At 38.2% G+C, this 27,768-nt stretch overlaps 1 protein-coding gene across 6 annotated transcripts in view; it reads right to left on the bottom strand.

Moving 5' to 3' along the window:
- Marf1 (meiosis regulator and mRNA stability factor 1) overlaps positions 1-24,283 on the bottom strand; it is a 47,018-nt gene extending 22,735 nt beyond the window's left edge. For 2 of the 6 annotated variants that reach the window (XM_013141809.3, XM_063226627.1), the window contains exons 1-13: positions 24,150-24,283; positions 20,165-20,366; positions 16,877-17,566; positions 16,013-16,187; positions 14,957-15,183; positions 13,030-13,147; positions 12,109-12,281; positions 8,918-9,346; positions 8,580-8,737; positions 8,331-8,489; positions 4,594-4,786; positions 3,713-3,891; positions 1,303-1,383 (exon numbers count right to left, since the gene is read on the bottom strand). In XM_013141809.3, the coding sequence (XP_012997263.2) occupies positions 1,303-1,383; positions 3,713-3,891; positions 4,594-4,786; positions 8,331-8,489; positions 8,580-8,737; positions 8,918-9,346; positions 12,109-12,281; positions 13,030-13,147; positions 14,957-15,183; positions 16,013-16,187; positions 16,877-17,566; positions 20,165-20,308 (2,726 nt within the window). In that variant the 5' untranslated portion in view covers positions 20,309-20,366; positions 24,150-24,283. The remainder of the gene's footprint in view (positions 1-1,302; positions 1,384-3,712; positions 3,892-4,593; positions 4,787-8,330; positions 8,490-8,579; positions 8,738-8,917; positions 9,347-12,108; positions 12,282-13,029; positions 13,148-14,956; positions 15,184-16,012; positions 16,188-16,876; positions 17,567-20,164; positions 20,367-24,149) is intronic. The other 4 variants (XM_013141810.3, XM_013141811.3, XM_023560747.2 and 1 more) reach the window with 4 other exon arrangements.
- Positions 24,284-27,768: the final 3,485 nt, after the last annotated feature.

Genomic DNA, 27,768 nt, shown 5'->3' with positions numbered 1-27,768 from the left:
CCTCTCACCATCCTGCTCTCTGCCCTCAGAAATATGCTCCTTTACAGGGGTCTCTTGCTTTCCATGCATCAGCTGCATGACATGTCCTCTGAGACTGACCAAGTGAATTACCCCTGACTTGGATCTTTCATACTTGGAGATTAAAGGCCCAGGCTCCGAAGGCAGAGAGTCGAATTCATATCCTGATTCAACTTCAACCTGTGTAACCTTAGTCAAGACACAAAATCAAATCTGCACCTCAGTTTTTTTCATCTGTAAGATGGAGAGATAACATGTATCTCACAGGGTTGCTATGAGAATTAAAGTGACTTAATGGACAGGGCTTGGTTTATGGTATGTACCTAGTGAACATTAACTGCTCTTCTTCTTGCCTGTTCCAGGACTCTCTCCACACTCAAATTTTCTCAGATACCTGTTTTCTCCCCACCAGGGAAACACGCATTCCCTCGTGCTTTTATGCTCTTGAGTGAAAATACTCACGTCTCTCTGGAGATGCTTTTGTTTCACCCCTCAGCTCTGCCGTCACCAGTGGCCTCCACCTCATTCCTAAACCTTACAGTGTGTCCTTGAATCCCACTACCCTGTAATCCCCACATGGCGGACATGTTCTGTTCCACACATCCCTCTTACAAATTCCTCCCTTCTAGGATCTCCGCTGCCTCTCTGGCCCTGGAGCTCTCCCATTGAGTTCTGCCCTTCTCCATTTCTCCTCCCAAATTGTTTGGTCTAATGTGATCACCTTTAGGGGAAACTGCTGCCTCCAAATGAATGGAAGAGTTGTAGAACTCTACCAAGTTACTCCAACAGATTCCTGGAATTGTATGTCCAAAACCAAGAATACTCATTGTATTCTTTTTACCCCCATTTCCAGTCTAACTACCCCAACATCATCCCATTCATCATCCATGGAGGAGAAGAAGCAAAAAACACTCCTGCTTTTCACACTGTTCTTAACACTGGAGGTTCCCACTCTCGCTTCCTGACATCTTAAGTTTCACTGGCTTCCAGTCTCTTCTGTTCCCACAGCTTCTGCTCAGAGCTGGGCCTGGGTAGTGCTGCCCCTTTTCTCTCTCCTTCCCTCTGTTTATTCCACCTCAGATAATACTGCCACCAGGAGGGTCTTCCTGAAGCATGGTTCTTACCATCATACCTGCCCGCTTCCCTCTCTCATTTCAGTGGCTCCCCATTATCCAAGAAGTAATAGTCAAGGCACTTGTTTTTTCCCTCCTGTACTACACAATTTTGTGCATGGAAACCACTAATAAGATCAATGAAACAAACAAACAAAAAAATCTAACTTACTTTTTTTCATAGATATCTGTAAATTTAAAAAGAGGCAAACAACAGGCAGGAGCATCTTGAAGAATAGACATTGTTTCTGCACTGTAAGACAAATTTTTAAATTAGAAAACAGACTATTCCTCTACACTAATTTTTAAACAACTCATAAAATTACCTCAAAAGTTTCTGCAAAGTAAATCTTACAGTTTCTGATATGTCAGAATTTACTTTCTAGGAAAATTTAAAAGAGCTTTAAAGAACAAACCACTGAAAGATTAAGTCACACACTAAGATTTTTATCAGACTCAATCATAGGGCTTTCTACCCATGTAGGGCATAAAGATACTGACGATGCACAGTAGGACAAACACTTAAAATGTGAAAGCAGAGCAAAAGACACAAAGAAGGGCTTAAAATACCTCCTGCCACGGTGCAGTTTAAATGTGACACACATGGACTGGAATTTCCTTTAAGTGACTGGATGTCCGAATATAACTTCAACTAATATTACACTGAACTATAACGTAATTAATTTCAACTGTTATTTTAAAAGTCAAAAGGTAAGAAAAAAAATGTTTAACGGGAAAAAACCCTCAAAAAGCAAAAACAAAATGCCCACATTGCTAAGTGTGATTGGCTTTAGGCCACAAAATTATGGATGACTTTTTTCATTGTTTCTTTTATTTCTGAACTTTTCAAATTTCCTTTAGTGAGAATTATTTTTACACTAAAGGGGGCAAGTGATTAAAATAGTGGTGAAATATGCACTAAACTAAATTCAGAATGGATCAAAAATCTAAATATTCCAACAGAAACAATAAATCTGCTGGAAGACAGAGTAGATAAAACTCTTGAGCACATTAGTATAGGCAAAGACTTTACAAACAAAAACGTGATTGCACAGAACTATCGCAAAAATCAACAAAGGGGATCTCATCTTATTAAAAAGCTTATTCACAGCAAGAGAAACCACCAACAGAGTGAAGAGACAACCCACAAGTAGGAGAAAATGTTTGCCGCTGTTCCTCAGACAAAAGATTACTATCAACAACAGATGAAGAACTCAAAAAAATCAGTTATCCCAAATTTAAAGGCCCAATCCAAAAATGGGCAACTGAGATGAATACACAGGTCTCAGATGAAGAAATATGAACAGCAAATAAATATATGAAAAATGGTCACTGAAGAGATGGAAATTAAAACAATATTAAGATTTCACCTCACTCCAAGAAAGAATAGCTATTATTAAGAAACCAACCAATAACAAATGCTGGAGGGGCTGTGGGGAAAAAGGAACCCTTCTCCACTGTTGGTGGGAGTGCAGACTGGTGTTACCATTCTGGAAATCAATGTGGAGATTCCTCAAAACACTAGGACTGGAGGTCCCATTTAACCCAGCTATTTTGTATCTTCCCAGAACTAAAAACACCATACTACAGTAATATACGTACACCTATGTTTATAGCAGCACAATTTGTAACAGCTTGCTCTTGGAAACAACCTAGATGCCCAATGGTGGAAGAATGGATAAAAAAGATGTGACATTTTTATTCAATGGAGTACTACTCAGCCATAAAGGATTAGTTTGAGACCTTTATAGGTCAATGGGTGCAACTTGAGACCATACTCGTTAGTAAAATAAATCAGACACATGTGTAAACATCGTTATCGTCTTACTGTGAGAAACTAAAAAAAACTACACACAAAAGATAGTTGAGATATATATGACTGATTTCTCTGAGCTCACTGAAGAGAAAGGTTTGTGTTAGTATTGTTTGGATGATTAAAGGCAGATATAATTTGAAGATAATGTGCAATGGATTTATGATTGTTATTCCCTAATTATTGTTTTAAAATTGTTTTTTTCTTTAAAATAAGAAAAAATAGTGAAGTACAAAATTTACAGAAAGATTCTTAATTGTTCAAGCAGACATTCAGGACTGAATCCTGTTCTAGTAGTTACCCTCAAAACATGGGAAGCCAAAGAGGAATCAAATACTATGAATAAAATCACAAGATTCCCAAGATTGATATAATCATGATGTAGACTTATGGAGCTTGGGGTAAGGATATAACTGCAAATTAAGAATCTGGAGCTTTACAGATGTAGTCTTAATAGACAAATCCACCACTACCATGATTCACATTTAGATTTCTTAGGTATGTAAGCTTTTCACATAGAGATATACTATTTTTAGAACTTGTATTTTATTCCCAACAGCTAATCACATTTAAGCTGTATTTCATCTATAGTGAATAACCTGAACAAGAATCAAATGCTCATTTCTAATCCTATCAAATGAAAATAAGCATTACTATATATGTTATTGGGAGAACCAGAAATGTGATACAATCTACTTTTATTATTTCTAAAGCTATTTCTGGGTCAAATATTATCTTCTGAAATAAACAGCTGGGTGTTTTGTTTTACCTCAGTAAAGAGAGTGATTTATTAGCAGCTCCTGTGGCAAGTGAGACCAGGATCTTCTTGTTTCCAATTTTGTATCTGTGGAGGCTATTCACTGCACCAATTGCTTCTTGTAAGTTTTCCATCTGAACAATGGCTTTGAGCTGATAATCTGTATGGGGACTGAGCTCAACACTCTTCACCTATAACAAGAAAAAAAGAAAAAGAAAAACAGAATGCTCCATCTATTCATAACCATCATCTTAAAACTGAAGGTGAATCATTAAGGGATGCATATTTGTGCACTTCAGCTTACATGCAAGGGAACCCATTTGAAATGCTAATACTTCTGCCAGACAAAATGTATGTGACTGGCATGAGATGACTTTTGGAGACATGACCCAGGCTGGTCCACCTGTATTCTCTGGCTTACATGGCTCTGAAGCAGTCTCACAGGCTAATGCACACAAGGAGTCTTCAAGTTCTTCTCTACACCCTGTGAAACTCTGGGTTGTAAAAGGCCAACTTATAGCAAATTGTACTTAAAATATTAAGACAGATGCAACAGGAAATAAAGAAAAACAATCAATGTTATTTTAGAATCTTATTTCTTTATTTAGCAAGTGGAACTAATTAAAGCCCACCAATGTTTCATTTCCCAAAAGGCCAGTTAAACCCCTGAGAATAACAAATCCTTCTCACTGCTGAGTTTCTTGCTCTCTGGGCCTGTACCCTACAAATTGGTGACACAGTACTACCCCAAGAAGACATGAAGAACACAAGAGTCAATCCTGTCTGATCATATTTATATACTGCTTATGATTATATGTGTCAAGTTAATTTCTTCTGACTTCAAGTTCTACCAATGGGTAAAAAACCAATAAAAACACAAGCGAGAGGGTTACCTTGCCATGCCTGGAAAATGCCTCCTGGATCAGCTGCTGCAGCTCCTTGCGGGACAGTCTGTAGTCTACATTGCTGACCTGGATGTCAGCACCATTTGCAAAGGGGTCCGGGTGGCTAGCTCCACTGCTGGAACTGGCAAGGTTGAAAGCAAGTGGAGATGCTCTATTTGAAAGGTTTGGAGACAAACTCCTGCTGAAAACACAAGTGTTGTGGTCTTTCTTAAAACTATTCTGGCTTTGTCTGAAGTTACATACAGAAAACACTTTCCTGTTTGGTTTTCTTTTCTAAGACAGAGTCTCATTATGTCAACCAGGTTGGACTTGAACTTGTGGGGATTCTCCAGTCTCTACTTCCCAAGTGTTGGGATTACAGGTGTGCACCATGCCTGGCCACTGTTTGGTTTTCAGATGTACTTTCACCTTAAATATACACTCATCAAGCATTATTTAAAGTACTGGTGACCTCTGTTAAATGACCAATAATGTTTTCAATACCAAATATTCTTTCTCTGACTTATTTAATGTTAAAGGCAGAAATCATAGGCATTTTTTTTGAAATTTCTATGTAGGAAACATGTTATCAACTTTTTGCCACTGCACCTCCTCTGTGGCTCTAAAAACATAGATCTTTTGGCCCACTTGCTCCATCCATCTGTACAGAAGAACACTTCTATGTGAATTTTTAGATGTCATTAAGCAACTCCATAGTCACTCTCTATTGTGATGCTTCACCAACTCCGCAAAACAAATGTAATGGGAACCAAGGGAACATAAGATGCTTTTATAGCTCCCCACTCCCCAAGTCTCAAGAATTACCTGGTGTGAGTTTAGAAAGCACAGATTAGAGTCAGATCCTTACAGTGGTCTATGGAGACCCTTACTTTGAAATCACCTTCCTGAAAGGGATACCCTTTAGTGGCATAAGTGCCTGCCTGGCAAGCACCAGGTCCTCAATTCAATTTCCGGTACCAAAAAGAAAACAGCTTTCTATAAAGTGCCAAAGAATAAGCAATGCATGCTTAGTTGTGGCTTTTTCTACAACAGGTTACATGTAAAGTCATCTTAACATGCCTCCTCTCATTAGCCAGAGACCCTAAGACAAGTGTATCTTGGACCTCTGCTTACCAGGATTTCTATGTGAAGGAGGTAGAAAATGGTGAGAAATACTACACGTAAATGTCAACTATGATCACCAGAGGACGAGGATTGGGAGACGGGAGGAAGGCTTATCTTTTACTTTGTGAATTTCTGTACTGTTTGAAGTCTTTTTAGTAAACACAGTATTTAAGCTCTCCTATTACATGTAACCACTCCAACAGGTCAAGAATCTGGGCTTACAGGAGGCATCACAATCCCTGACTTGAAGTTATACTACAAAGCAACAGTAGTAAAATCAACATGGTACTGGAATCAAAACAGAACCGAAAATCAATGAAATAGATTAGAAGATACAACCACAACTACAAACACACTCAACCACCTTATCTTTGATAAAGGAGCCAAGCAGGTTCACTGGAAGAACGACAGTCTCTTTAATAAATGGTGCTAGAAAAACTGGCTCTCTATTTGCCGAAAACTAAAGCTAGACCCATGTCTATCACCATGTACTAAATTAAAATCTAAATGGGTCAAAGATCTGAATATTAAAACAGAAACACTAAATCTATTGGAAGACAAATTAGATAGAAACCTTGGAGACATAGGAGTAGGTAAAGAATTCATGAACACGACTCAAACCGCACGGGAAATACTTCCCAGAATCAGTAACTGGGACCACTTCTTATTAAAAAGTTTCTGCATGTCAAAAGAAATCTCCAGCATAGTGAAAAGAAAACCCACAAACTGGGAAAAGATTTTAGTGAACTCTCTCTCAGACAAGGGCCTCTTGTCTAAAACATATAAAGGATTAAAGAAACTCAGACCTCCAAAATTCAAAGATCCAATCCAAAAATGGGCATCTGAGATGAATACGCACTTCTCAGATGAAGAAATGCAAATGGCAAATAAATACATGAAAAAATGCTCATCATCATTGGTCATTAGAGAAATGCAAATTAAAACCATCTCACTCCTGAAAGAATGGCCAGGATCAAGAAAACCAACAACAAATGCTGGAGAGGCTGTGGGGAAAAAGGAACTCTCCTGCACTGCTGGTGGGAGTGTAGACTGGTACAGCCTTTGTGGAGATCTGTCTGGAGATTTCTCAAAAAGTTGGGATTGGAAATCCCATTTATTCCAGCTATTCCACTTCTAGGCATATTCCCAGAAGAACTGAAAGCATCATACCACAGTGATATATGTGCACCTATGTTTATAGCAGCACAATTTGTAATCGCCAGATCTTGGAAACAACCCAAGTGTCCATCAACTGAGGAATGGATAAAAAAGTTGTGGTATTTCTATACAATGGAGTATTATTCAGCTATAAAGAAGGATCACATTGAGATATTTATCAATAAGTGGGCGCAGCTTGAGACCATACTCATAAGTGAAATAAATCAATCTCACATGTGTGAATACCGAATAGTTTCCCTAATGTAAGTAATGATTCAAATATATAAAAATATGTGGTAATCATGATTCCCCATTAGGTGGCCTTGAAGCCTTATAAAGTTTTCACTCATTAATTAGAAAGGCTTTATTCTGGGCTTCTTGATATGGAAATATTTGAAGCTAGAGTATATGAAGTTTTATCCAAATATTTCAAGGAAAAAGACAGACACTATGGTAACTACTATTAAGTCGGGTTATATGGTGGTGAAGTACTAGGTTGCTGAAACAGTCATGCTTTGACCTCTATTGTTATATTGTTATGTCCTGTTTTATCTCAATCTCCCCCTTATTCTTTTAAAAAAATTATTTAGTCATTTCTTATGTTTGTCTTAATTAAAGAAAAAATTTAAAAAATTAGGATATATAAATAGTAACTCTTTTTGATTTCCTATTAACTTGTTTTGAAGTCCTGTAATACTCCCACGATCTTGTTTTGACTGATTAGACTCTGTTCCATTCTGTATGATAGTATCAAGTTTGAAGATATAGGCAACTACTTTGAAGGCAATAAGATTCACTAAGATACCCATTCCGGTTTGACTATTGTCTTCTTTGGAAGTCCTGTAATGTTTACAATGCCTAAGTTTTATTGGTCTTGTTCTCTACTGTTTTGTCCAACTTTATAATATCTAATGAGATAGACAATTCTTTTTAAGGAAACAAGAGACAATGTTGATAACCATTGTTGATAACCTTGTACTCTGTTCTACACCATGTGCTATGTCTATCCTTGGTTTTGACTGACAGCTTTGTTTTGCCATATTTGACTGTATTCTCTCCCCCCCAAAAAAGTAATAAGCACTAAGGAGTAATAAAATCCAAAATGTGTAAATTTTGTTGTAAAAAAGAGAGGGAAAAAAAAAGAAAAAGAGCTCTAACGGATATAACAGCAAGTGTGTTTAGGGGTGTTAAATAGCTGACTATATCAATGTTTTTGGATCATTGAACACAGCTGTTTGCAGTCTCCCTGTTTGAATGTCCACCTTGTATTCTTTGATACTGTGATTTGAGCAACTATTTTCAAGATGATAATATGTAATCTATTAACAGGTGATTTCTTACTGTTATGTATTTTTTTTTTGTAGTTCTGTATTACATGTACCCCTACACCGCTTTGTTTTGTTTTGTGTTTTTCTCTTTTTCCTCTTAAATAAAAAAAAAAAAAAAAAAGAATCTGGGCTTACCTAGGAGACCAAGACTGAGATGTGAGCAGAGGACTGACTTGCCTTGATGCAATCAACTTGCTAAAAGCAGATGGGTAACTCACTTGGAAGACAGTCTCTTCTTTATCTTTTTTCTCTATAGGTGAACTGGTAATACTTCGGGAACTGAGGGTCTCTTTTCTAACAGAAGGAAAAAAATGGAGAGAAAAGGTCACATCTTCATCCATAGCAATTAAAGCAGCAACTAGGAGACAGTAATATTTAACATACTTCTGGTTGCTTTTGTAAAGCAATTCTGCCATCCCCGAGTTTTTTGGTGTTGGCCCAGCAGTGCTTGGGTTACTGTGTGGAGGTGGTGCCAGCCTCATGTTACCGTGATGGTGCTCACTGTTACGATGACCAGCCTTTGACTCCATGTGGCACAGCTCCTTAAAAGACACAAATGCAGTGAGTTTCAAATTTAAGTACCCACCATGTGTTAGATCCTGTAGAGAAAATAAATGACTTTCACTATAGTATTACTAAAAACTGAAATAAAAAGTACACACCAAAAGCCATGTAGCATGGAAACAAAAGTGAATCTATCAAACTTTAGAAAAGAAAATTACCTGTAAACTTTTAACATTTGTGTTTTTTGTAGCAGATCCAGAATTTGCCTGTGACCCTTTTCCAGGCATGGGTTTGGCACTGGAGGATTGTTCACCTGCATCTTTGATGAGGCACAATTTTGTATTCTTAAGTTTTTTGGGAGACTTCACCTTATCAGCAATTGTATTTGAACTCTTCGCTTCGCAGAGTTCTCTATTTTTTGGAGTAAATGACACGATGATCCTATTACCAAAGACATCTTCATTTTCCATTCGCTTCTGAGCCCGTTCTGCACTATCTTGGTTTATGAAGCGGAGAATTGCACTGCAGCCCGTGATACTCAGCACTTTTCCACCACAATTATCAGATAGGCGCCTGAGCCTGTTGCTGATGCTCTTGCCATCTTTATTTGCTGGTAGGTTATAAACATAGAGCAGAGTGTGGCACTGCTGATACAAATGAAACAAGTGTTACATTAGGTAACTCAAGGGCATACAACTTCAAAATGCAGGAGGGGACTGTGAGTTGGGAGAAGATAAACTTAAGTGTTAAGAAGGTAACTAAATGTTGTATATATGTTGGGCACAGAATGCTATCTATTGCATGATGCCATTTCTATAATATCCAGGAAAGGCAAATTTGCAGGTACAGATTAGTAGCTGCCTGGAGGTGGGAATGGAGATTAACTACAGGCTAGCACAAGAGGTCCTAGTGAAATGATTAAAATATTCTAAAACTGGCTGTAAAATCAAATAAACGTATTAAAAATAACAATTATATATTTAAAAGAGGTAGCTTTTGTGTAATGTAGCTCATAACTCAATAGTTTTTACAGGCCTATTTATTTATTTAGCAGGGCTTTAGGATATACTGTATACAGTTCAAGTCTAATTACAACACTAGGTAACCTGCAGTAAGCCTGGAAATTATATGAGGAACTGAGTGGCCATAACTCTTCCAGATAAATTCAAATTTGGATAATGAGAAACAGGATCATTAATGTGCCAGAAGAAAACTTAAAATAATCATGGAAAAGGTTAAATCCAGAAGCCACAAAAGGAATCACTAACAATGGACTAAAGACATGAACAACTTACAAGAGAAGTATCAAGAGACAACAGTTAACAATATTAAAAGGATAGCTTGCACCTTGCTAATGATTAGTAAAAAAGGCCAATGGCAGCCAGATAGTATTTTGTAACTACCAGACTTGTAAATATTTTAAACAAACACTAGGAATCACTGTTAAGACTGTAAATCAGTGTCACCATCCTGGAGAACTTGGAGTTGCCAGTAACATTCTGGCCCTGAACTGCTATATGCTACAACCTACCCCAAAGACAACATGAATGAGCTTGCTGGAAATGGTAAAAACCTGGGCACACACATAATGTTCAGGAATGGGTAGACTGGTTAAATAACTTAAAGACTAGCCATACAAGTATGGCTGTAAATCCATACTATGGTTTTCTTTTTTCCTTTGTATAGTACTGAGGACTGAATTCAGAACCTTCTTACTTATTGTGAGACAAGGTCTTGCCAAGTCACTAAGTTACTCAGGCTGACTTGAAGTTGCAATCCTTCTCCTCAGCTTCCCAATGCTGGGGGCACAGGCATGCATCTCTGTCTGGTTTAACGTTCTGGTGGGTTTTTTTTTTTTATTCTGGATTTTTTAATGTGCTATATTTATGCAAGTATATATCCTTACATGAAAACAAAAGCAAGTTTTGATATTGTTAGGTTTTTTAAAAAGCCACAATACTACATATATGTAAAATTATATTTTCTTTAATTTACATTATAAAATTCAGACAATATCACACTGGTAACAGTGATTGCCTCTGCAAGATAAGATTGTGGAGTTTTCACTTTTCGCACTTTCATGTTTAGTTTTTCAAATAAACAATATTTTTCTAATCAGAGGCTTTCCTCTGTATATGAAGGATATTGACCATCAAAATCTATACTCTTCCTATAACACCTCACATTCAAGACTCAGGCAGAATATATATTTAATTTATTAAAAATAAAAAATGAAAAACAAGAAAAAAATGTGTTAAGTTACTCCTCTAGTGAATAAGAAAAAAATCTGGTAAAAATATTTTTTTTTTGGCTGATGAAACTGTTGCGTTTGTTTTAAATACATTTTTTGAAGACCATTAAGTCAAATGTAAGTACATATCAGAAGCAAAAAGGAGTAAGTGTAAGTCTAGCCACAACACTAAAAACAATGAGCAATGACAAAGATGTTTTATGAAAGAGGCTCAATAGAGCTGTACATGTTACTCATTTGGTAAGGATCTGGTAGCCCAGCTGAGCTGTCTGTAGCATGAGATTCCTCCTGGCCAGACCCTGAGCGTGCTGGGCAGTGGGACTAGCAGAGCACATGACTGAACTGGAAGACCTGGGGCATAGTCTCTGCTCTGCTGTACCCATCAACAACCTGCTTATTTTTTCTAGGCATGGACTTCTTCATTAAATGAGGCTGTTAGATAATTTCTAAGGTACATCTGTAAGATTGAAGTTATCTGATTATTAAAACTGTACTCAATACAGAGTACTGCCTGCTTTTTCAGATCCTCCACACTACAGTGCCTTTCCTTCATTATCACTAAACTTTAATAGCTACGCACACATTTTCCAAATAGCTCAGCATTGCAATAAACATGTCATAAATCAAGCCTAACTAAGGGTTCCTACCTCATGGAAGTATGCTCATACTCTACTAGGACACAGCGTAATTCCTGAGTTGCCCTTTAGGAAAGCACAGACTCAGAGGCCTTTTGGAGCCTCAGGATTAAATGCTTCCAAGACAATTATCCTTTTTACATGATGCCAAACATAAGTGTATGTGAATATACCATATTCTCTACCAATAATACTCCGAAGCCAAATGAGTAATGACTCCTTTCCACTATTTTTATTCATTTGATATAAAATACTGATTGACAGCTTTGAAGACAACAGCAAGGGATTATGATAAGGTAAACTACATTTCAATTCCCTATGGTATTTTTAAAAATAAAAAGGAAAATTTGTAAGAATTAATTCTTCATTTGTAGAAGAAACACTGAACATTTCCAGGTCTAATTTCAAAATCCAATCAGCCTCCTATGAAGAACAGTTCTATCTGGATGTCAATTCCATTAAGGGTTTTCAGCCTTTATAATCTAACACTAGAAAATAGCAAAAATAATGTAAATCTACTTACTGGCATTTTTATTGGTAACCTGGGGGGCAAATCTGAAATGAACTCTTCAAATCTGATCAGTTCATTAGCATGATGTAGCAGTGCTTCTGAGGCCTGGTTTTTATGGACCAAAATTATGTGGAAACCATGTCTGTGTCTCAGGTCACTAAGTTCCAATGCAAAATTGACATCAGCTGAAAGAAAATGCAAATCAAACCTTTGCTAAACATTAGAAACACCTGACAGTCCTAAGGGCACACCTACCCACCACTGCAGGAATAAATGGCTGGCTTGTCTTCAAAATTGCTTTACTCTCTGTATGTGAACAGAAATATACTCCCTATCAGAATTTACAAGGTAAGAAAATTTTACTATATACTCGTGTGGAATTACAAGACATACCGTACTTCTAGTACTAATGGGGATCAAATATACACAAATACATATACATATATATATATATGAGTCTTAAATTTGAAACTTACTCATATTATTTTTTGTTTGTGTGTTTGTCTTTTTGAGCCAGGGTCTAGCCATGCAGTTCAGGCTGGCCTTGGGCTTACTTTATAGCCCAGGCTGGTCTCGAACTCCTGCCTCAGCCTCCTGTGTGCTGGGATTACTGGAATATGTCACCATGCCTGTCTTTGTCATGGTTGGTTTTTAAAATTAAGCAATACTAAGTGGAGCTGGGATGAAAAATCCACAAATCACATTGCCTTTAATTTAAAATTACATTTTCTTTAATAAGAACTCAGGTCCCATGAAGACAATACAAAAACTCATATAAGCTCAATTATTTTCCTAAATAATTCTCACCAAATAAGCATCAGTGCATCTCACGTATGCAGCTTCTTTAAGGATACACTTTGCTTTCACATTGTTTCTGACTTTACGGTAACTTCTACACAGTAAAGTTAGCTGAAATCAGCACATGTCACTTACTTGACACAAGAACCACAGTGGCTGGAGCAGCATGGGTATTTGCAAACCTTCGTAGACTCTGTCGGAGTTTATCATCAGCAGCATTCTTTGCAGTAGCATTGATGTGAGCAACGGTTACCTGCATTAATTTATAGTAAGAGTAATGAGGGCCAGGGATTTAGCTCAGTGGTACAAGCACCTGCCTGGCAAGTGCAAGATCATGAGTTTGATTCCTGGTATCAAAAAAAAAAAAAAAAAAAAAAAAAAGAATGAATAAGCAAAAGCTGATGGTAGAGCTGGGGATTTAGCTCAGTGGCATAAGTGCCTGCCTTGCAAGCGCGTTGTCATGAGTTCGATCCCCGGTACCAATAAAAAAAGAGCCATGCGTGATGGCTCATGTCTTTAATCCCAGCACTCGGGAGGCTGAGGTGGGAGGATCATTGTGAGCTCGAGGCCAGCCTGGACTGCACAGCGAAACCCCGTCTCAAAAAAGACCAAAAAAAAAAAGCCAATGTTAGAAAACTGCTCTGTTTTCCACATTGTAGTAATTCTTGATAAAGGACTGTAATAATTATTAGAAATGCTGAACAAAGTACAACTAAATCACAATGTTTTCAAACTCATTTCTCCATATGAATCAACTGGGCATTACTACTCTGCTCATGAGCTTCTTTTACCCTCATTTCAGAAAAGTAAAGCCAGGTGTGGCGGTGCACACCTGTAAACCCAGAACTCAGAGGGCTGAGGCAAGAGGACTGTAAATTTAAGGCCAAACTAAACTACAGCATAAGTTCAATGCCAGCCTGGAGAGACACTGTCTTTAAAAAAAAAAAAAAAAAAGAGAAAAACAAAATTTAACATCATTGAATTTTCCCTAATAGCTTTTGCCAACAATCTGGAGATGCTGGAAATCAGCTGTATGGCTAAGGTATAACTTGTGGTTGTACATTACATCATTTGTCTTTGCAACCCACTGTCTATGACTCCTAGAATCTAGGGCAGTGGTGGCAAATCTATATGTCATGGCAGCTTGTTTTTGATCACTGAAAGTTCTAAAAGGTTCACTATCACTGAGTTAGGGTTAAGTGGTCAATAGAAGAGGGAGGAAACTCCAAAGGGAGCCAAAACACTTGATTCCTGTTAAAACTTCAGTCTCACATATGTAACAGCCTCTGATGCAAAGAAGTACCTCAACTACATATAATACACAACAGAATTTTTTGAAGCATTTAAGTGTACAATTTGAGACAACAATATAAAATGTTAACAGAATTACTTGTCTAAGAATCAAAGGACCTAGATTCTAGCTTCAGAGCATGGACTTTAAGGTCAGATTATCTGGGTTTAAATCCCAAACCTTTCATCTACTGGGTATATCTTAAAAATGTTGGTTCCCCTCTCAGAGTCTTCAATTACAATTTCATTGTAAATTGCAAATAATAATCCCTATCTACCTGGCTCACAGAGGAATTATGACCAAAGGAAGACAACACATGTCACCATTATGACAGCACAGTATGAAAGTATAAGTAATGTTATTGAAATATAAAACATTAAATGATTTCTAGTGTTTTTTTTTTGTTTGTTTTCTTTTTTATCTGTACCGGGGATCGAACTCAGGACTGCCTGCTTGCAAGGCAGGCACTTATGCCGCTGAGCTAAATCCCCAGCCCCAATTTCTAGTGCTTTAGGAATAATCTTTTGTCAATTTCCTTTACTTAAAAACTAAGCACTAGTGCAATGAAATCATTAAATTTGGACCTGGAATTTTTTTTTTTTTGTACTGGAGATTGAACTCATGACCTTCTGCTTGTCAGGGAGGTGCTTACAACACTGAGCTAAATTCTTGGCCCTCTGGAACTGGAATTCTTTTTAAAAAGCAAACAAACAAACGAATCACATGTGCTTATGCTACCATAGATTACAATTCTTAAAAAAAAAAATTAACCTGGCAATTATTCAGCTCTTGAATCACTTCTTTGTTTTCTTTACTGATGTCACACACACAGATGAACTCTGCTTCTCTGTGGCCTTTAAAAAACTTTTCACGGATTCTTTGTACAACAGTAGTGGCTGACCGACCAGAAGGAACTGAGCAGTTTTCAATATCCCAAAAAACTCCAATGGGGGGTAGATTTTCTAGCACCTGTCCGGCTAGTGCAACTTCTGGTGATCCTTAAGAAATGTTAAAAAAAAAAAAAAAAAAAAAAAAAAAGAAAGGAATTAAATGCAATGAAAAAGATGGCAAATTAAAACAATAACAGATAGGTAAGTACCACTACTGGTGGGAGAAAAACTAAATTACTGATGTTAAGGATACTTACTAATTTATCTAATATGCAACCAAATTGCCAAAATATCATTCTAAGAGACTTTCCTGTTTTTCAGAAGAGAGCAAATCTACAGGTCAAGTGACTTCATGCCCAGCATAAATGTATTCACAGCACAAGTCATTCTCATGTTGACCTGTGATGCTTCTAACATATAACAAATCAGATGTTGCTACTCCAGGACCTGATTTTCATGTTCAACTCATGATGTGTTTTTACTCAGTAGAAAAGAATACTGAAGAGATGGACAAGATGCTGTAACTGTTGATAACTTTATTTTTAACACCTCATTAATATCTGATTAAACATTTAAAAATGTTTTCACAAGATAACTAATCACATTAAAAAATTTGGAGTAATTTTGAGAACACTCAGATTTCCAAATACTATCTAGAACCAGTTATTACCAACTTGTTCTAAATAATAACTGTTTGTAGGGAAGATACACCAAGTGTGTTGTGAACCTACGTTAAGCCCTAGTGTCTCCGACACTTGATTCTGGTTTATATTAAAAAGATTTTTACTAAGAGAAAAAGGGGAGACACACATCTATCTTAGATTTCACATACAGCATTAGAACCACAAGAATCTTTTAAAGGCAATTAAATGCAATGTTAGTATTGGCTACTGAAAACTACTTAAAAATGCACATTTTATGCAATATAGTCTTTTACCAAATTTCGAAGCAGCTTTGCCTAGACTGGCTGCCAGTAACAACGTAGTCTCCTTTCCTGTTCCTTTGGTTCCACAGCCATTACACAGAGGGATAGCAAGAGGTGCAGGTTGAGTATTTGGAGGTGGTATATTTGGCCAGACTTTAGCAGCATCAGTTATACTATTTCTTGCCGGCTGTTTTAAGAAATTTTTTAAAAGGTTTCAGACACATCATTCCAGAATCTGGAGTTATGTACAACACTGAAAACACACACTAAGTGTTTCACCTTCCACAGACAAACCTCTAATAAAGGATTTTTAAAATAATCTTCCAAGAACCATTAGCTATCAATTCATAACTTTAAGAAAGGCCTTTAAAGGATAGGGCAGATACTCACATGACTGGAACTTTACATCTTGGAGCATGTGCCTGGTGCTATGGAGACTTTACACACTTTACATAAAGGATGGTAAAATTTTGACTCAAACATGGGTATGACTGAGGTCAAATTTCAAGTTCTCCATATTACAGGAAGATAGTACAATAAACATATCTCATGAAATACACAACTGTTAAATCAGTTGTGCCTTTGTCTCTAAAGAGAAGACAAAATCTAGGCTTTGCCAAACTAAATTCACACACATATAGGAAAAATATTCATTATAACCAGAAGCTCTAAAAATGTAAGTTATATAATTACTATAGACTCCCTTGAATGGTTTCTACCCTTTGCTTCTTTCAGGATCAGCAGGAGTTATACAGATGAGGTAAGATTTACACCACAGAAGAACACTCAATCCATGCTTATTTCAAGACAAATCGACTTAAAGCCATTCCTCACACCTCAGCTGCACCCAACATAAAAAAATAAAATGATACACACCTTGTTTAGACAGTCTTCGCAGTAAAGTGAGCCCTTTAAACAAACCGGAGGTACCACATTTAGGTGCAAAGAGTTGGTGCACAAGTGAGGCGTTAGCTCCGACTGTGAAATGTGCTCTTCCAAATGCCCTGGAGCCCCACTTGTGAAATCAGAACAGGGGAAATAGCCAGTGGAGGTGCAGCCCTGGAGAGTTGGAAACTGATGCAGCTTGTGCACATTACTGTGACATGACTGGAAATGGAGTTTTCCACAACAGGGCAGGTGTTTGCAAGAAGATATATTACTCTCTAGACACATGCTGGGGAAGTCACTTGCAATGCCTGCCAAACTGTTTCTAGCTGATGCATTCTGGAACGAAGACGCAGACTGGAAAGCAAACCCTGACCCTACCTGACATGTGACTGTCCTGGTGCTTTGTGAGTCTAAGCGTGCGCCTGGATGTATCAAGCTACCAGTACCTCCACCACTGCCACCACCACCACCACCAAAATGCAATGGTGAAGTGGAGGGTTCATTAGGGCAATGAGCACAGCAGCTTACTTTGGGGGCAGTTGAAAGCTGTATTTTAGGTTGCTGAAGAGAATGAATATCAGGCAGTGGGACTGCTGGAAAAAGTTTAGAGCCAGCATGAAGGGGAGATGGTACATCCTTTAATTCCACACCAACTTTCTTGTTCTCCATGTACTCTTTCTGAGAAAAGAAAAATCAGAACACAAGTCAACTTTAAGAGGGCAGGGGTTTTTGCTGTCCCAAGCACTACATTAAAGAAATTTGATTCAATTTACATCATTCCCAAAACAGTAACAGCTAGTTAAAAATCAGGGGAATTCTTCAGAGTAATCCATAGGAAGTGGACAGAAATGCACAACTGAAGTTAAGACTACGTTCTGGGACGGGGATATAGCTCAGCAGCACAACGCCCACCTGGCAACCATGGGGTCATAAGTTCAATTCCTGGTACCAAGAAAACAAAACAAAAAAGACTATGTTCTTCTTGAATCTTAAAAGAATGGGGTAGAGGGTCTGCAACTTTAGTAAACCAGGTTAATAATCTGTGTCTCAGTGAACTCCCCTTCATAATATCCCCTTGGCTCACAGGATTTCTTAATAACAAAATGGACAGTATAAACCAGGCATGGTGCTACACTTTTGTAATCCCAGCACTCTGGTAAGCTGAGGCAGGAAGATCACAAGTTCTAGTTCAGCCTAGGCAACTCAGTAAGACCCTGTCTTTAAAAGAAAGAAAAGAAAAGGAAAACAGAAAAAGAAAAAGGGGTAGGGATATAGCTCAGGCCCTGGGTTAAAGCCTTAATATTACCAAAAAAAAAAAAAAGGTAGTATGAAAACACGGTCACAAACAGCATTAAGATGGTTTTAGATAAAACAGTTTACTTTTACTTAATAGTTCCTGCAGTCAGCACATAAGGGGTTTTAAGAAGGCCTCCTAAATAAAATTCCAAACATTATGCACATGGCACAGGCATGATGCTGATGCATCTTAGGAAATGCTAAGATATCATGACCTAAAATCATAATGACAACAATTACACTTTCAGCCAGTGCAAAGAATTAGAGTAATTACAAAACTACCTGCAAAAGAGATATAAGACATGTTTGCTACATGACTATACCACAGGCATAGGAGGCCACTAGATTACAAAATTTAAAATAAGGCATTTGTATTTGAATCTGATACTTCATAACTGTATGACATTGGGAAGTTACTCAGCCTCTCTGAGCTTCAGTTTTCTCAGCCAAAAAATTGAGAATGATAAAATGCACTCCCTGCAGTTTAACAGATAAAATGAGATCGAGCTTATAAACCACTTAGGATAGTACCTGGCCCCTAAAAGGAAATCTCCCCTAATCAATATCCTTTATAGGCTGACTATAAAATCTTTAAGACAAAGAGGAGTTCTCATATGGTGACTGAGACACATTCATCCCACAAAGCGTAACAGTTTATTCCATTTGACTGTTATAATTTCATGCCTTTTGCTGTAACTGCACAGTCTGAACAAGTCTGGATTTTTGGTTAAGATTTTTTTTTAAAGGGGAAGTATTAGCAATGGCTGGCTAGGCAATGAGTAGTACATTTTACCCTATGGTCATTATACATTAGACTGAAAATTCACATGGTAGCATTCTGATTTACTCAGACCAGGCTCTTATGAGCAACTTTACTGTAAGCTGGTCATCTGATTCTACTCCATTATGTTTCAAGATCTACAAAGTTGAGAGAGCCTAATTTTGAACTCAGCAACTCCATGAGGACCAAATTCACCATTCCATCCAAGGAAACCCTGCCTAAGATGCCAAACTTCCTTGCAATCTGTCCTTAAAGTAAAACTCTCCTGAATTCACCCAAATTATGTGATTCTTTGCAACAAAGACAAAAAACCCACACGGTAAAAATCCTAGCGAAAACAAAGTTAAATTTATTTTTTGAAGTCTCATCTGGATCTCAGGTACAATGGAGAAAATAAGTGATAACCTGAGTACATGAAGCAGAAAATGTCAAATCAAGTGTGGTAGCACTCCCTGTGATCCCAAGCACTTGGGAGGCTGAGGCAAAGGGACTATAAATTCAAGGTCAGCCTGGCAACTTAAGACTTTCATAATAAAATTTAAAAAGGATTGGGAATGTAGCTCAGTGTCAGAATGGTTGCCTACTTATGCCAAGGCCTTAGGTTCCACTCTAAATATCAAATGTTTAAAAAAAAATTGAAAAAATGTCTTAATTACTATGAAAAAATAAAGACAGCAAGGAACTGGGTATACAGCTCAGTGGAACAACATGCATTTAGCAAGTGCAATCCTTGAGTTTGATCCCCAGCATCACATACACATATACACAAAAACACAAGAAATAAGACACATTAAAACACTCAGAAAAACCTTAAATAAGATTATCAACAATGTCTTGCCAATCTTTTCTAGTTTACAAAACACAAAACTAAAAAAGCTACAGCAAAATAAACTTTCACATTTTGCTAATTTTACTACATAAGCTTTGGAATTTGGGACCTAAATAGGAAACAAATATTAATTTCCTAAAGTTTTAACATAAAATGTTTAAAACACGAACTGTAACTCACAGCAGAAAATAATAAGAGTTAAAAAATTATGCTCTCATTGAGTCCAGAAGCATAATAATGCATTACAAGGTGTAATACAACCAGGATATATACAGGTAAACCTGGCAGAGACTCCAGAAAGAGACTCTTTGGTGTCCCACAGCAAATGAACTTCACATCTATTCACAGAAGGTGTTTGCTATGTCTTTACCGTTTGGGGGCTAAGTGGCAATGTCTGTTCAGGACGAGAAAAGCAATTAGAGAATTTCCAAAGCCATGGCTTAGCATCGTTATCTTGTTGAAGCCATCCAAGTGTTCTACTGCAGGGGTTCTCAGTTCCGTTTCCTTCCATCATACAGCCATACAAAGTGGTTCAACATTCTTTCATCCTCCTTTTCTTTCATTCTTCCACCCTGTTAAGGAGTGAGATTTTCATGTTATTTCTTTGCATAACATTGCAAGTTTCATATGTTAAAATTTGAAACTACAAGTGTATGTATAGAACAATGGCATCCTACAATTCAAATCTTAAGAAAACAAAAGAAAAAATGGATACAAGAGCATATTACAGGTTACTAAAATTTGATAAACATGGATGATTCTGTTTATGTTCAAAATATCTAACATTAATCTGAGTCTTAATAAGAACACTATTACTTGCCATTTCTTGGATTCCATAGCTCTTCAAAAAGCAATGAATTCTGGATAAATTTAATTTCTTTTTGTATATATCCATGCCTGAAAGAAATAGCCAATTTGGGGAGCCTGCATATTTCTGAGTGACCCTTCTTTTCATTTTGCTAGTGTCAACTTTCTCTGGCCTTAAACAGGCTTCTTTTTATTGTTTTCCCCTTAATTCTTCTCAGCAATCTCTCTCAAAAGATTCTGATTAGGAGAGTCAAAAAGATAACAGAATGGGGCCAGAAGTATAGCTCAGCAACACAGCACCTGCCTGGCAAGCACAAGGTTGTGAGCTTGATTCCCCAGTACCCCTCACAAAAGTTAACGGAAGAGAGGATCTCATCTTAGTAAAAGAAACACCACCATATCAACCTCTCCCACTGCATCTAATATGAATATGGAAAGTTCATAAATAAATAATGTCTGTGGACTTTGAATTCTACCCTGCCAGAGAACAAACCAAACTAGTATCTTACTTACAATGACAGTGCAATCTAGTATACCACCAAAAATCCAGTAATTAGAAAAATCCCAAATGTGTTGTACCTATTCCAAAGTAACAATGTGTCTTGCAAGTCTTAAGGAGTACAATAAAAGCAGATCAAGTCAACCCACATCCATTGGGATCAAAGCAGCTGGCCAATGGTGAAGACCACCTCATTTTCAAGCCCTCACCACAATATTCCAACACTATCTTACTTGTACCCTCACTTTCAAGCAATTAACTTCATTATCAAAAATTTTATCTGAGCATACAGAAGATAACTTTCTTTTAGGTTCTTTTCTGATGAATATGATGCTCTTCTCAAGATATTTTAGTATCTGCATGGTGGGGGTGCTGATTACCATCTCTCTAAGGTATAGGAGAACTGATCACATAAGGCAGAAGCAAACTATAGCTCACTAGCCCACTGCCTATCTTTAAATGGTCTACAAACTGAGGATGTATTTTACATCTTTTAATTCCTAAAAAAAAATTTAAAAAAAAAATCAATGAAATTTAAATTTTAGTGACTGTAAAGTTTTATGGGGACACGGCCACCCTCATTCATTTAAACACTGTCTCTGGCCACTTTGGCACAATTGCAGAAGTGACTCTTTGCAACAGCCTAGCCAAAAACCCTAAAATATTTACTAGGTGGCACCAATATTTACTAAGTACACCATTTACTCAGACACACAGTTGGGAGAGATTAATTCTGAAACAGATGGAAACAACTGCCACCCCTAATATTCAATTATGGTACTTGTTTTTACACATCTTCTGTGGTTCAATAAGCTTCTCTCTACATTACAAGAATTTGTGATAGTCACAATATACACAACCTCCACATACTTTCCCAAACCTCTCAAAGTCGAAGCTTGAAAGTGAGATAACCCTTATAATAGTTAACAGAGCATTTTCATGTACTCTTTATTTCCTCATCCAGCAAATATTTATTTAGTATCTTAGCAAACCTATCCTTAGAACTCTCTCTCTCTCTCTCATGCAGAAAGAGGAAGAGTCAGAAGATGCAAAGCGAAAGTAAAGTTTATTTGCAGAAGGAAGCAATAAAAAGTTACTCCAAAAAGTAGGGGAGCGCCAGAGTTAACTGCAGAAACTGGGGCCGTGGTCCTGTTTTATGAGTTACAGGTCCAGGGACCCCTCCCTCTGAGGGTGACTGCCCTTGACTGGGTGGTTAGCTTGTTGCTAGGGATTTGGGTTCTGTGGGCTAATAAGGAAACAGGCAGGTAGGGAAGCCTGTACCAGGAGGAAATACGGTGGACAGAGGTGCTGCCACACATGCAGAAGCAGAACCACAGACAGCCTACCTTAGGGTAAAACCACAAAACTGCCTGCTGTTCAGTCTCAGACTGTCACAGAGGCTGCTTTCTCCTATCTAGGAGTTTCATCTTTCCCTACAATAACAGCAACAATATCAACAATAGGGCTGGAGATGTATTCCCATGCAAACGCAGAACTATACAAGTTCGATCCCCAGTACCACAAAAAAAAAGTGGAGGCAATAAAATTCACTTATATAACTTTTTTCCAATTCTGTAAGGTGGAAATAAATTAGTTACAGGTTAGAGAATGGGAAAAAGAAACTTAAGTTTTGTAGCTAGTTCAAGATTGAACAAGAAAAGTGGCAAAACTAGGCTCCTTCACCTCTCTGCCGCCTTACACTAACTAAAGCATCTCCAAACAAATAAACAAATAAAATGAAAATAAAACAAAAATAAGAACTTAACTGCCAGCACTCTAAAATTTTCCCAAGTATTCCTGAAAATGCTACTAAGCATCTCAGACAGCCAAAGCAAGTTCTATTAGAGTGGGAGTCTCCTTTCTGCCAATATCTCTGTCTGATTAATTCAGATAGTGGTTAAGAGCACAGACTATTATATTACATTACCTGCATTTTATTTTCCATGGCTACCCCTTCCTATCTTTGCAGCTTTGGGCAACTAACAACCTCTCTGAACCTCAGATTCTCTTATATAGGCCTGCTAATAAGGGGAAGTCCACTGGAGGACGGTTTGCGTACTTTGCGATATCCAATTAGCAAAAGGACTAGAGTGAGCAAAAGACCTTTCCTTAGCATTCAATCTAGTCCAAAACTCCCACTCCACTTCTCCCCATTACCAGTTTCCCCATTCTCACAGGTATTCCATCTAAAATAATCTTATTTATTTGCTACCTTCCTATTTCTCTTCTATTAAAACATAAATTCCAGGGGCTGGGGATTTAGCTCAGCGGCATAAGCGCCTGCCTTGCAAGCAGGCAGTCTTGAGTTCGATCCTCGGTACCGATAAAAACGAAAAAGACAAAACAAAACAAAACATAAATTCCACGACAGCAGAAACTGTTTTCTTACTTATTATTGTAGTATTTCCTGCACCTAGCACAGTGCCTGGTATGCCGAATAAAACGACCAATAAATGTCAAAGACGACTGTTTATACAATTTCCCTGTATGCTAAACAGAAAAATCTCATTCAGATATGCTAGAAGGCCAAAAGACACAAAGGTAACCGGAAAGCTCTTAATAATATCAGAAAGGTGCTTGGAAAACTCTGTAGGGTGTATCACAAGGTTACAATCAGTAGGGGGAGTGTCTGAAGCCCCAACGCTACACCCTAGGGACTGCTGAAGAACCCAGTAAAACACAAAACACCCAGCAAGGCTGCAAAAACATCTGCTCCGCGCGTTTTCACTTTCCTACTTTGCACCCTCTTCGGAGAAGGCTGATACACCTGCAGGGCCCAAAAGGGAGCAGTGAGACAGGTGCGGGCGGGAAGCCAAATATCCAAAGGGGAACAGCCGCACAACAGTTAACAGCGGTGAAGACTCCAAAGAGAGACAGGCTGACTCTGAGGCGGGGTTCTGCAGGTCCCAGTCCACTTCCTCGCACTAGCCAACCCCCTCCCACCAGAAAAGAGGTGGGGGAAGGGGGGGTACTGTCCCCCTCACAGCTCCGGTGGCTCCAGAGCAGTAGGTCCGTGAGGGTCTAGTCCCAGCGCTAACAGCAAACTCACCTCAGCCGCCTGTTCCACTTAGGCTCACATTCCGGCCCCGCTGCCTTCCCCCCGCCCCCCCAGGCCCTTTGTTTTGATTCCCGACTCCGCAGCTCCCGCCGCCGCCGCCAAGCGCACCCTCCACTTCCGCTTCCGCACCGCACCGCCCCTGTCGCAAAACCGACGCCCTTCTCTTCCTCTCGCCCCGCCCCTTCCCCCCTCCCTTCACCCACCGCCGTGTCCTCACCGCGCGAGGCATGCTGGGCACCGGGGAGAGGGTGGGGTCTCGGGGCAACCTCGTCAGGCTCAGTCCCCTCCTGATAAATTCCTAAATAGGTTCCTTTGCGGGGGAATTCCCTTTTTGATCGAAACCCCGAGTTTGAGGAGGCCTCCTCTCAGGCTTAACTTTGTGAAGTCAAAAGGAGCCACAAAGTAGAGAATTAGCGGACGTGTAAAGTGCAAAAACTTGCCAAATAGGATTTAATACAGTTCAGCTCTTCTTGGTCTTTTGCGGAAAAGCGATTTACGGAATTCCAGTTAAAAACAAAACAAACAAACAAAAAAAAAAACTATTGCTTCAACCGGCCCCCCCCCCGCCCGTCTCATCACGTGATAATCCCACTTTTATTTTTAAAAATTAAATGGCGCATATTCCCCCAGCATCCTTCATGTAGGGCAACCTAGCAGCAAATGGAGAAAATGTAATTTAATTGCCTAGGGGCTTCCTGCAAGGTCCTTCGCGTAATCGCAGTTTCTGCCCAGCTGGCATAAATTAAGCGTGTGCAAAGAGGAAGCTGGATATTGTCACCAACAGTGAAGGGGTGCTTGGTGTCCTTAGTAAGAAAACGTCATTTTTAAAAGCCCAGGCTTAGAGCCCGTCATAAATAAGTGCAGCTTTTCCAATGACAAGTTGAGTGAGCAAAAAAGGGAAACTTAGAATTATGTTTCATGAAACTTGTAACACTATGTTTCAGGTGGATAATCATGCAATAAGTATGTTTGCTTTTAAAATAGCATTTCATAATCTTCATTTTTACCTGACATCTAATTTTTTTAAAGTCAGGCAAAAATCGTGATTTCTGCAACTGCCAGCTGCTCACTATTTCCTGTTGTAAATTAGAGAAAAACAAAGCACATATTATCTCAATCTAGATACAATTTAGGCAAGCATGTGCTAACTGAATATTGCTTAAAAAGTTTAAAGTTTGTCAAGGAAAAAATTCACTTTGCTAGAGGACTTGTAAGTAGAAAATGCCAGATGAGAACATTTTTCTTCCTGAGTTTCCAACTTGAGATGATTTCAGTAGGCAATCTGCACTTGGTGGGGATTCATAGTTCCCTGTAGACATCTTCATAGCCCTGTGCTGAGGAAGGCAGGCTCACACACGCAGCTGAAGGATCCTTTGTGCCAGTGTTTAATTTTCCAGAAGGCACTAGGCAAGCATGCATTATCTGCCTTCTTAGGTATTTATTACTGCTGCGTAAGGTCCTCATTGTGTCTGTGTAGAGGTAGTATTTTTCAGCTGGGAATTATAACAGATGAAAAACAACCCTTTCAACGTTTTGGTCTTTTCAAAATACCAAACAAATAGGCTACGCTCTACAGGTTGTCTTTCTTTTTTCATTTTTGGTGGCATATTTCTGAATAGACAATATTAACCAAAAATATAAAAAAGAAAACAAATTGTAGATTTGTAATTGCTTTTTGAAAAAGGTTTGAGCTACAAAATATAAGAGGCAGAAACATTGTTTGATTTTGCTGGTCATTATTTGAAGTCCAGAATCGTCTAGACTCAACAGGTAAATGTAGTGAATAGAAGCAAACTGGTAAGTAAAAGAATAAGTCTGACTACAAATACCTTAAACAGACACTATGTTATTGCTTCTGTAGCAAACTAAGCAGAGATAATAATTGAAATACAATATGATATTTATGAAAACAAAATGCTTTAAATTTTCTAAGCTATAACTTAATTATAGCCTGCTAATTTTTATTCCTACTTAATGAAAGTTTGAGTTTTTTCCTTGTCCAAATAAGAATCTTCATATTTGCGAAATAAGGATGATGATTTGTTTTTGTGCTACTTATGTGGTTATCTTGCATTTGATTATGCTAAGTTATCCAGTCCAAGACTAAAACATTTTCTCTCTTGCAACTTCTCTGTTAGTTAGGTTTGGTCTTCTGGACTGAAAAACTAGGATGAAAGGATCTGTAGAAGAGAAACTGAGCTGCCTGCTCAGTCATATCTCAACGCTACAAAGAAAAACTCTGAAACAGCTCATGTCCCAGATTTGGCAGAAAAGGAGCTGAAATAAAGCAGACATACTAATTTGATGTGTATTAAAAATCATAAAATGAAGGGAGCCATGGTGACATAGTGACCTATGCCTATAATTCCAGCACTTTGGAGTCTGAGGGAGGAAGTTCAAGGCCAGGCTGCATTACATAGTGAGACCCTGTTTTTAAAAATAAAATAAAATTGAGAGAAAGTTTAAAAGTACACCAGATTTTCTTTTCATTTTTAAGATTTTACCCAGTGACAGATTTCCTCAAGAATTTGCTCCTGAATAATGAGAATCATTTCGATGGCCTTCTCCTTTTCTTTATTGAAAATTTAGGAAATTAAGAAGCAAGTCATTTAAATGACTTGATGGATGTCATTTAGTCAATACCAATACCTTACCAATTTGTGCTTCAGCTCCTCTATAAACTGGAGTGACTACTCCCTTCCTAAAAACCTTAAGGGTGGTGACAGTCAAATAAAATTCTAAAGCTGAAAGTATTAGACTAAGTGCCAAGGGGCTGGGGGTTAGCTCAGTGGCATAAGCACCTGCCTTGCAAGCAGGTGGTCGTGAGTTCGATCCCCGGTACCAATAAAAATGAAAAAGACCAAAAAAAAAAAAAATAGACTAAGTGCCAAGCAGAATGCAAATTAAATGTTAGTGTTTGGGACTAGACTGGAAGTATCCTGAAAAACATTTTGGTACTTTCCTTAACTCCCTGTGGTATAGGTGGTGGTTCCCTTTTGTGTCTGGGCTTTTTATTAAAAGAAACTAGCAAGGCGTTAAAGTAGAATTAAAGAAAGGTCATTTTAACCATAGTAGGGAATGAAAAGGGACTCTTCATTTAACATGTGAGGAAGAACAAGAATATAGGTCAAAGTGTGAAACCTGACTCCTTAGTTACTAAATGTAAGCCTCATGCGTTCGTTTAATTTCACATACTTGTTTTCTCATCCTTAAAATGAGTACCAAAGAAGTGTTTTACTAGCTGGGAATGGTGGTACATGCCTTAACCCTAGGATTCAGGGAGGGTAAGACAGGAGGATCACAAATTTGAGTCCCACCTGGGCAATGTAATGAGAACCTGTCTCAATTTTTTAAAAATGGGGGGGGGGGGCTGGGGATATAACCCAGTGGTAGAGTGGTAGAGTCACCCTGGGTTCAAGCCTCAGCCCTCTCCCCACAAAAAAGTGGTTTTTCCCTGTGATTCTCATTATCTGGAGCTCTTCATTGTCATCTCCTGAGAGCGACTTTCCCTGACTATTCTATGCAAAGTGTCCCCTCCCTTTTTTTTTTTAAATCATGAATTTGCTTCATACATGAAGCTTAGTAACATCTGGAGTTTATTTTACCTTCT

Source organism: Cavia porcellus, unplaced genomic scaffold (assembly GCF_034190915.1).
Source record: "Cavia porcellus strain 051 isolate PalLab524CR breed Dunkin Hartley unplaced genomic scaffold, mCavPor4.1 scaffold_16, whole genome shotgun sequence".
Classification (NCBI taxonomy): Eukaryota; Metazoa; Chordata; class Mammalia; order Rodentia; family Caviidae; genus Cavia; species Cavia porcellus.
This window is presented reverse-complemented; position numbering and strand designations above follow the sequence as displayed.